Source organism: Montipora foliosa, chromosome 13 (assembly GCF_036669935.1).
Source record: "Montipora foliosa isolate CH-2021 chromosome 13, ASM3666993v2, whole genome shotgun sequence".
In the NCBI taxonomy this organism is placed as follows: Eukaryota; Metazoa; Cnidaria; class Anthozoa; order Scleractinia; family Acroporidae; genus Montipora; species Montipora foliosa.
The window spans coordinates 4,901,918-4,911,917 of record NC_090881.1 but is presented as its reverse complement, the minus strand read 5'-3'; the positions used below and the strand labels follow the sequence as shown (position 1 = coordinate 4,911,917).

General features: G+C 40.5%; 1 protein-coding gene across 1 annotated transcript in view; it reads left to right on the top strand.

Moving 5' to 3' along the window:
- LOC137983770 (bone morphogenetic protein 1-like) overlaps positions 1-8,422 on the top strand; it is a 33,787-nt gene extending 25,365 nt beyond the window's left edge. The window contains exons 4-5 of the mRNA XM_068830946.1: positions 6,979-7,215; positions 7,760-8,422. Coding sequence (XP_068687047.1) covers positions 6,979-7,215; positions 7,760-7,893 — 371 coding nt within the window. The 3' untranslated portion in view covers positions 7,894-8,422. The remainder of the gene's footprint in view (positions 1-6,978; positions 7,216-7,759) is intronic.
- The last annotated feature ends 1,578 nt before the right edge of the window (positions 8,423-10,000 follow it).

Genomic DNA, 10,000 nt, shown 5'->3' with positions numbered 1-10,000 from the left:
TTCGATTGGATTGCAGGCACAACCCAGCTTAACTCACCTAAACGTAAACGAGGTTTTATTTTTCGCGCGCTCTCTGCGGCTCGACGCGGCTACGCGGCCATACTACATCAAATAAGGCTCTTAACAGTCAACGCTACTTGTGTTCAGGTGGAAAACGGTTTGGAAAATGTTTTCTTTCTGCATTTTTCACTGGTTTCAATCCAGTTTGACCTATCATGATAGCTGTGGTCCACACTGGTGGCTACGCAGCTGTTCAAGTCAAGCATCGGAGGGATATAAACTTGAAGCTAACAGGTTTTTTTAAAATTTCTTTAGAGCTGCTTTTTCTCTGTTTTGCAATTTTTGGCATATCTTTAGACGCTCTAATAAGGTTGTATAACGCCTAGAGGGCCTATGACTGGAACAGAAACGAAAGAAGAGCGAAAGAGAGCGACAACGGCAAAGCAGAATATCAGTAATAGCTCATACTTGGTGGAATAAGTTACTTCACAAATTCTCTCCATGGACACTAAACCGTTGGTCATTTTTACGGATGCGTGATTTAAAGTGGATGCGTATTTTTAAAAAGTGGTTTAATCGGTTTTTCCTTTTTTCAGAAATGAAAATCGGATTTTTATTGTCAACTCGAATAAAATAACAATTATCTGAACTCTTTAGGACATAAAGAAAAAGTTATATTTGTTTGTCTGTTTGTTTTGCTCTAAAAAGCGTGGGAACAAGTGCTTTTTTGATCCGTTTGCCCAACTGGAGTTTGATGTGCCTCGACAGTAACATGAAAATTTTGCCATTTTGTTATAAACACGTAATCGCAATGAGTTCTTGTAAAAATAGGGGGAAATTTTACTAGCCTGTGATTTTAGAAGTTTGTTTAAAGCACCTAAAGGTAATTTAGTGTTGGAGCGGATCTTATTTGAAGCTCGTCCTTTCTTGGTTGCATTGCCGTATTTTGCCGATTCTTGTTCCAAGCCAAGCTGCCGTGTTTCAATGAAATACATCAAATTGTCAATGATCTCGTTTTCAGAGATAAAGTGGAATAAAGTACATCAGCAAAACTCTTTTTTTTTTTTTACCTTTTTGATCTTAGTGCCCGTTGTATCATTTTGTCTTCACCTTTGCACTCCTGCTTTTCTGCAAAAAGCGTAGCATTTCCTGGATCACAATCGGTGCTTTCTATGCGTTTTGCTTGTTATCCCACAATGGCGCGGATGTGCTCAAGAATTTATCCGAAGGGTTCATATTTGTAGGGTTGACGAGACAACCACTCTTGTAAGTAGCTTTCAAACAGATCCTTGGGTGTTCCTGTTGGAGATCTACTATTCTTCGTGTAATCCCTACGATTTAGTTTCAAGCCCAGCGTGTGGATGCGTGTGTCTGGGTTGACGACGTTTAAGGCTGGTTTTCACTATCGACGGAGTCGGAGTCAGAGTCGGAGTGGAAGTCGTAATCAGAAGCGCATAGCGATACGATCTTGTGAAAATCAAACTGTCGGAGTCGGAAGCAGAACACCGATTCCGCTTATGACTCCGTCGCTTATGATCCAGTGAAAACTGCATTGTCGGAGTCAGGAGCAGAAGCGAAAGAATAAACCAGTTGCAATATTCCATTCCATGCACGGTGATTGGTTGGTTCTTTCGCTTCTTCTTCCTAATCCGACAATCTAGTTTTCACTGGATCATAAGCGACGTAGTCACAAGCGGAGTCGGAAGAAAATGGAAAGTTTCTGATTCTTTCGACTGCGATTCCGTCGAACTTATGACTCCGCTTACGACTCCGATCTTTGATTTTTACCAGGTCATAAGCGCTCTTACGCCTCCGACTACGACTCCGACTCCGACTTTGTCGATAGTGCAAACCAACCTTTAGCAGAGGGTTATCTTTGACATGATGATAGCCCTAGTCTTGCTAGCAATGTTGACTTTCCCACATATTGCTCATTATGCGCGTCCTTTACAATATTTAAACGTGGATTGTGACCTACCAGAAGAAAGAAACAGGCCTTGGTTTCTAGGCAAATGTCACCAAAGACTCACTGTACCTCAATGAAGCGGCCTCTGTGATATTTCACCTTGCCAAAATTGCACATGTCTCTCTCAAAAGTTGTACTAGGACCACCTATTGGCCCCTACTACTGTGTTATGATTGTTTCTGCACAAACCTCCTGTAATTAGCTATATCAAGGTATCACCGTTTTATCAAGGTGGTTTCATCGTAAAAACTGCTTGAATTGAACAAAAGCCATGTAACCTGGTGTAAATGAGGCCTAATTTTGTTTCTGCTAAAGGAACGCTGCCAACATAAATTTATGAGTCTTGGTGGATTGATGCTTGTCCTTTGCAATTTTTTATTCTATAGCAACTTCAAACAATTTCATTTCCTGTTGCATTTCATTTTTGCCAACTGAGTTTCCAAACCCACTAGTAACAGAAGAGGAGAGTAGAGTGTGTTCTTTGCACCATCCCATGTATCCGTTGAGATCGACTATAAAGCAGGGTCGTAACGAGGTATATGGGATCACGGATCGAAGGTCCGAAAAGGGCCGGGATCAAGGATCACAGCCCTGGGATCTGGAATCACAACGCGTGGGATCGGGATCAGCAGTATTTTTCATGGAATGAGGGATCAGGGATCAAATTTTTGCGGATTTAGGGATCAAAACTCTCATCATTTTTGGGATAGGGGTTCAAAATTTTGGGTAAAAATATCGAATCAGTTACGAAAAAATATACCCCGTTACGACCCTGATAAAGCTAGGAACTTTTTCGCGACTTGATGTAATCAAGGGCTGAGAGAAAAAATAGTAGAATTTAACGAAGTGCTAAGAGACTGCCACACCTTGTTCTTCACAGTGTAAAAACGAGTAAGGATCCTGGAGATGGTCCTATAAACAAACTCTAGTCATAAACATATTTAATGCATTTTAACTTGACGTCTCGTATGACACAACATACATCTTCAGAAGTGACGGTTCAACAAGTTTAAAAATATATTTGTGTAAAACTTTGAGAGAGACTAGTAATAAATGTAATATAAGCAATGAAAACCTGGCTTTTTTAATTGGTTAACAAAGACAGAGTCTCTAACTGCCAAGGTTTTCGTTTAAAGTTGCTTTAAGTTCGCGTGTTAATAAGCTTTCTTTTATTTTACAGTGTAAATCAGATCTTCCATTTCGAAATCTTCAAAATGGTCCCACTTGCTGTTGTGACCGGTTTTAATTTGATTGTGTGATTCGCAACAGCGGAAGTGTAAACGTTACCTGTAAGGGTCTCTAATGATCCGTCTTCCGGTCATGCAAACCACGTTTCATTTCACCAAGGCAAAAGTTATTACAATCCAAAAACAGGCTTTGTACACAACCTTGGATTTTTGAGATCTACAGAAACGATCTTTGTTGGGGAAAAAAGACTTGATTCGGCGGGTGTTTTGAAATATCAACTTAAGGTTCACGTAACCATAGAACTTACTAATACAAGAGTTGAGACAGCGTTGATCACTTCGATTTGAAAACCTAAATAGGGCAAAACAAGGATTACATCTGTTTTAGAAACTGTGGAAATACGATCTGACACATCATTCTGATGTTTACTTCCCTTCATATTGTAAGAAATGATGGCTCCCGCGTAGCCGTTTTGGAGTAATAGCTTCTTAACTTGAGACAGAGTAGTCCTGTTCCGGGACCCCCTCTTGGCCCGCCCTGAAAATGGGCCTGGAACCCAGGCGGGAAAAGAGAAAGTCCTGTATTACTTGCAGGCGCCTGCTCGGAATGACGCCATTTTTTCCCCCAAAACTGGGGGAAAAACCATATTTGGAAAAAGATTCTTTATTGGGCATAGTTTACTCCGAGTGCTTTTACACTGGATACATGGGGATAATGTGAAAGGAAATTATAACGCCAAGTTTCTGGAGGCAATTGATCTCGCGTTTAAGAAATGCCACTTTTCCTTTGTGTCTAAGGGGGAACAACTGCAAGCTATTCATGCAGTCATTACCGGTAATGATGGTTTTGTTAAACCTGCAACAGGATTTGGCAAGTCTGTTTGCTACATGGTTGTTTCTTTAATATGTTTGCGATTCTCTTCGATCCGAGTCCGATGTTAATTGTAAATCAGTTCTTCTTATTGTGAGTCCCAATCGTGGAAGATCAGATGGATGACATATGAAAGTATGCAATTTCGTGCCTGAAACCCAACTGAACAGCTGCATGATGTTGCGCAGAAAAATGTCAAATTTTGATTTAATTGCTCTACCTAGACTTGAAACTTACAAATATACTGTACAGGTCAGGTCAGGTACAGGTCAGGTCAGGTCGCTCCTGCCAAAGGTATCATGCTACCCTGTGCTACCTGCCGCATGCAGAGAAGGAAAACTCTGTCAAAAACCTTCGCTGCCTTGCGTCTAATATCTCTTTATAGAAAAGTCTTCAGGAGTTAACCTCGAGGAGAATCTGGAGCTGGAGTCCCATAGGCAGTTCGTCCTAGTAATCAATCTCGTTCTGACAACGTCTGGTTCCTGCTACGTCAATGGCCCCGGACCGTACCGGCCCTGCTGTTCCGTAACGCAATGATCAAGCAATAATGTTCCTATTAAATTGATACAGAAGCACGGTCAAACATCGACTATTCGGACTTTAATTGTCACAATTTTCTGGTCAAAATTTGTTCGTGAATATTAAGTAATAAGAATGAAAAATGCTTCTTAAAAGCGTGTGTCACCTTGCTTATATTCTTGCTACTTAAAAGCACTTTCCTTGTGAAACTCATTGTTAGAGGTAAAGTGCTGCAGATAAAATGAAATTCTGACTCCGAGCTGTTTTGTCGCTTAGTGAAATCCTATGCTATATTTACTAGTTCAGCCTTTGCATCGATTTATTGCGATCTTCTCTCAGTCGTTACATTTTTTGGGCAATAATTTTCCAACATCACTGCGATCGGGGTTTTTTCTCCTCGTTTGGTCTCGACGAGCCATAATTTAGATGTTCTCTTTCCTGACACTGCGAATCACACAGTAATTTTCATATACGATTTTTTGTCGGAGTTTCAAGGTTCCCTTTATTTACATATCCAGTCTGGCATCTAATGCAAAATGATTGGCTCATTCCGGGCATGCGCCTGCAAGTAATACAGGACTCTCTCCTTTCCCGCCTGGGTTCCAGGCCCATTTTCAGGGCGGGGTAAGAGGGAGTCCCGGAACAGGACTAGAGACAGAGTAGACTAACAATGAGGATGTTAACCTGCGATCAGGCGTACTTTCCTTTAGACAGAGTGGAAAAGGTTCGCCTGATACAATTTCTTAACGAGTGGTCTGCCAGTAGTCTGGACTCTGATTGGCCGAAAAACAATAGAGCTCTTGGATCCTCTCTCCGATTGGTTACAGAATTGGTTAACAACTGATAAAATTGTAACCGCTGAGAAGGATTTGAACAGGAATGATGTTTAGGCTCTGTTTACAGCTTCTGTTGCTTCTACTTCAGATTCTTTTTTTTTTTAATCTTTAAAGTAGGGGCAGAGAGAATGCAATGAAGGTTAGGCAATGAAAACCGAGAAGTAATGAAATTAGACGGCGGCTGTTGTTCGCAGGCTTTGGACGAAGACCCAGACTTTTTCAAACTAACGCATATCGTTTAGCTAAACTGGCTTTGATTGAGACTAAAAACCGATGACAACCAATGTGACTTCCCGGCAGAAAAACGCTGCTTGCCAAATGCAACGCTGGCCATGCGATTTCCCGCTAAGGAAATTTGCCCGAACACTGGCGCCTCTTCCCAAAGGCAGTCATTCCTCCCCACTTCCCCCCCCCCCCCCCCTTCCCAACAGTCTGTACTGGCGGGTGGGCGTACGTTGACGTCATAACCAATGTCTTTTGCATCAATAGATTTCCCATAATTTCTTACCCGAGCTCCGCTATGGAGCGTTTTTACTTACGTGACCAGCAGCCATATTGCATTACTGAAACAATAGGTTGTATTTGCAAAAAAATAGAGTTCAATTCCCGGAGGATTAGTTTGGTACACCATCATAGCCGCCATTCGTTTGTTTAGGTACACCAACATGGCTTCCGTGACGTCACATGAAAATACTCAATAATATTTTCAAATTTGATCAACCGTCACTTCTGAAGATGTATGTGGTATCATACGAAACAACAAGTTAAAATGCAATATAATATGCTTATCTCCACAGTTTGAGTCGTTTAAGTAAAATGGCTAAAAACCAAGAGTACTTATGATGGTCCTATACACCCTTTTAATAAGTCTAATATATGCCGTTTTCCGCTAATGACGTCGAACGTTTCATTCAAAAATATACAAAGGCTTAAAACAACAAAATAAATCGGAAAAGTTTTAAGGCCCGTGCAAACGCTTGCAACAACACGCAACATTGTTGGGCCCAACAATGTTGTCTCTTGTTGCGCGATGTTAGCAGATGTGTGCAAACGCTCGCAAAAAGTCACAACATGTTGGGTCTTTAGATGAGAATACAAAGGACTCTGGGACGTTTTCCATCTCCGACGCCATGTTGATTTCTTATTCGCATGTATTTGTGTGGATACGTGGCATGTAGTGCGCGTGCGCCGGCGCAACATTGTTGGATGTGCTGTGCAAACAAACGCAACATTGTTGGACCACGCTTCGATTACCGCGAAACAATAGAAATGTTGGCACTTGTTGGCTCTGAAGTTTGACCAATTTCAAACTTCATCCAACAACTTCCAACAAGTCGCAACAACACACAACATGGTGTGCAAACGCTCGCAACGTTTTGAGCGTTTGCACGGGCCTTTAGGCCTTTGCACATTTTGTGAATAAAATTTGAAAGCATGAGTTCGACGTCATTAGCGGAAAACGGCATATATTAGACTTATTAAAAGGGTGTATAGCAAATTTAAAGTAACCATTTTAACGATTTGGAGGTTCTGATTTTCTTTTGCAGTGTGCTATAGTGAACTGATGGCTAAAACCTGTACACGGTCTCTATCTTTCAGCTAAACCGAAGGTAATAATTCCTTTACGAGTGGTTCGAACAGTCTCTGAGCATTATGTGTGGTGCTTGTCTGAAGGGATGCCACCGATCAGCATGTCAATGATGAACTCATCTACAACCTTGGCTTCCAAGACTAAGGGGATTGTGTGGAGCAAAATCAACCAGGAAGGGAACTATAGTTGCATCGCTACCAATGAAGTTGGCACTGAATCAAAGACGTTTTACGTTTCTCTTATAGGTGAGATTTTACTGAGCTTACTGCCCTTCTAGTGTGGTTACTTCCTCATCACACGAAAAAAAGCTGTAACAATAAAACGATGAATTCTAGAATAATTTCTGCATAGCATTATTAGCCCTTGTCAATAGTTTACATCTCACAGCTCTACGCAAGCCATCTTCTTTTGCAGTGCTTTGTGTGTTACCTCGATTTCCGCTTTTTTATAATCAGATTATCTATTTAGAGATGTAAGAATTACAAAAGAATTTAAATTGAGACAAGAGCACTCAAACATGAAACACCAAAAACCTCCCCCGAATATAATCTTTTTTTTTTTGTAACTTGGACACTTGTCTTTAACGCATAAATTATATTTTTAAAACGAATCTCATGAAGGCTACAGATAATGTCCAGAAATGCACATAATTAGATGCACTCGGATTTCAATAAGCGTCACGAAGTGTCCCCTTGCTCTTCTCCCCAATTTCAACATCACTCACGTCACGGAATAGAAGGCTAGGCAATTTCTTTACTTTTTACCAGGTTTTGATTATCTTTTTTACAGATTGCGTGAATTTGTGTCGCTGCCGCGGCCGCAGAAAATATTGGGGGTTTCCATTTGAGAACATCCTTGACTGCACTGGCAAACATTCAGCTCATCCATTGAACAACATACCAACAACCACAACAAAGCTGTGAGCTTTTAACTGATAATACTCCTGAACACTTTCATTTATTGCTTCTACCTCTAATCAATCGTATACGCAAACTTGGTAGCAGTAGTAACCTCCATTTGCTCAAAAAAAAAAAATAAAAGAAAAAAAACTAAACACTTAAAATGAGGGCTGCAGTCCCGAAAGTAAATGTATCATAAAAATTCTGTTTGTTGAAGGCAGTTGCAGTGTATTTGTAGGGAGCTCAAGCAACGACAACGGCGGCAACGAGATCGTCATCTCAAATGATATATTCGCGTTTTTGTAATCACTTCGTGACTATTTCAACCTCTTTAATATGACAAGAGTGTGTTAGTTCCTCAAAAGTGACAATGGTCCAAACGGCGCTTAATTTAGGGGAGTAAATGAAAAAAAAAATGAAAATTTATCCTCAATCATGTGACGTTCGTCATAAAACCTCAAATTTGGTTATTTTACGTTGTTGTTTTGCAGACGACAGCACATAAATGGACAAAAGTGAAAAACGCACGTGCAGGCCGTGCAAAGCTATTGTTTTTTGCCCACTAAATATGCAAATTTTGTGACGTTCTCGTTGTCGTAGTCGTTGTCATTAGGGAGTTTAAGAAACCACGACGGCTACGGGCGACCAAAAAGTCACTTCAAACTATTAGTTTGAGCTGTCCTAATTGTTTCACGATGTTCCAACTTGTTTATGCTGTACAATATGGGCGAAGTATGCTATAACCAGATTGGTACGTACGGATTTGAATGAAAGAGAGAGAAGGAAAGATTCATCGTTGTTTGTCCACGTTGTCGTCAAAACCTGAAAATTGGTCATTTTACGTTGTTGTTTTGACAACAACGGGAGAGAAATGTACCAAAATACGTGCCGCACGTGCAGCACGATCATTTTTACCTCTTTTAACCAATATTAGTATAAATACACCGGTAATTATACAAAATCGCGCTCTCTCATTGGCTCGCTATCTCGGATTATCAGCCGATAATCACCTCGACGGACAAAATGGCTGCCAGCAGTGGTTTTCCACTGTAAGTGAAGATGATTTTCGCGTTGAAATGTTTTTTTTTTTCTCTTTTTTGAAATAATCACCTATGTATTTATACTAAAACAATTATTCGCCTCAGGCTCAGTGTTTATCGGTGAATACTTAACAATTATTCCATGAGTGCACGTTGGATATGAGATGGTAAATAGCCAACGAGGCGCGTAGCGCCGAGTTGGCTATAACCAGTCTCATATCCAACAAGCGCGAATGGAATAATTGTTTTATTAAATTCCTTTAAACTCCAAAAGTTTAGAAAGTACGAAATACGAGCGAAAAAAGCGAGCAAATCCGAGCGAAATCCAAAAAACTTGATGAGAACCGATGCGATGTCGTGTAACACCTTGTGGTCATACAGACGCAGGCTCGTCACAAAAACATTTCTTACCTTTTCGCGTGCTTCTAAACGTCGGAATTTAACCCAGCTGTCCAGAAAAACTTTTTTTTTTGCTTTCTTCAGAGAGAAATTTCGCTTTCCGGCGAAAAAACTTTTAGCTTGGCAACACTTAGATCACTCATTTACCATATAAGGTCAAACCAAGGTATATGAGCTGATAACCGAGATTGAGTGAACCAATCAGAGCACGAGAATTGCATTATCCCAGGTTGAGAATTTAATAATCACCGATAATCACTTCGCCTTCGGCGAATAATTGTTAAATATTACTGCTTTTTGGCGTTGTCGTTGCCGTAGCCACCGTCGTTTTTTAAACTAAACGACGACGGCTACGGCAACGACAACGCCAAAAATTAAAAGAACCAAAATGCTCGTGCTGCATTTTCGGCACGCATTTTTAAACATTTCTCTTACGTACTCGTCAAAACTACTTCGTGAAATGACCAAATTTAAGGTTTTGACGACAACGTGGACAAACTAACGTGAATCTTTCAGTCTCACTCTTTACTTCAAATCCGTCTGTACCAATCCAGTTTTAGGACACTTCAATCACATTGAATAATATAAACAAGATGGAATAATCATGAAATACTTAAAACAGCTCAAAGTTATATTTTGGACTGACGTTTTCGTCTCCGTAGCCGTCGTGGTTTCTTAAACTCCCTATTGCT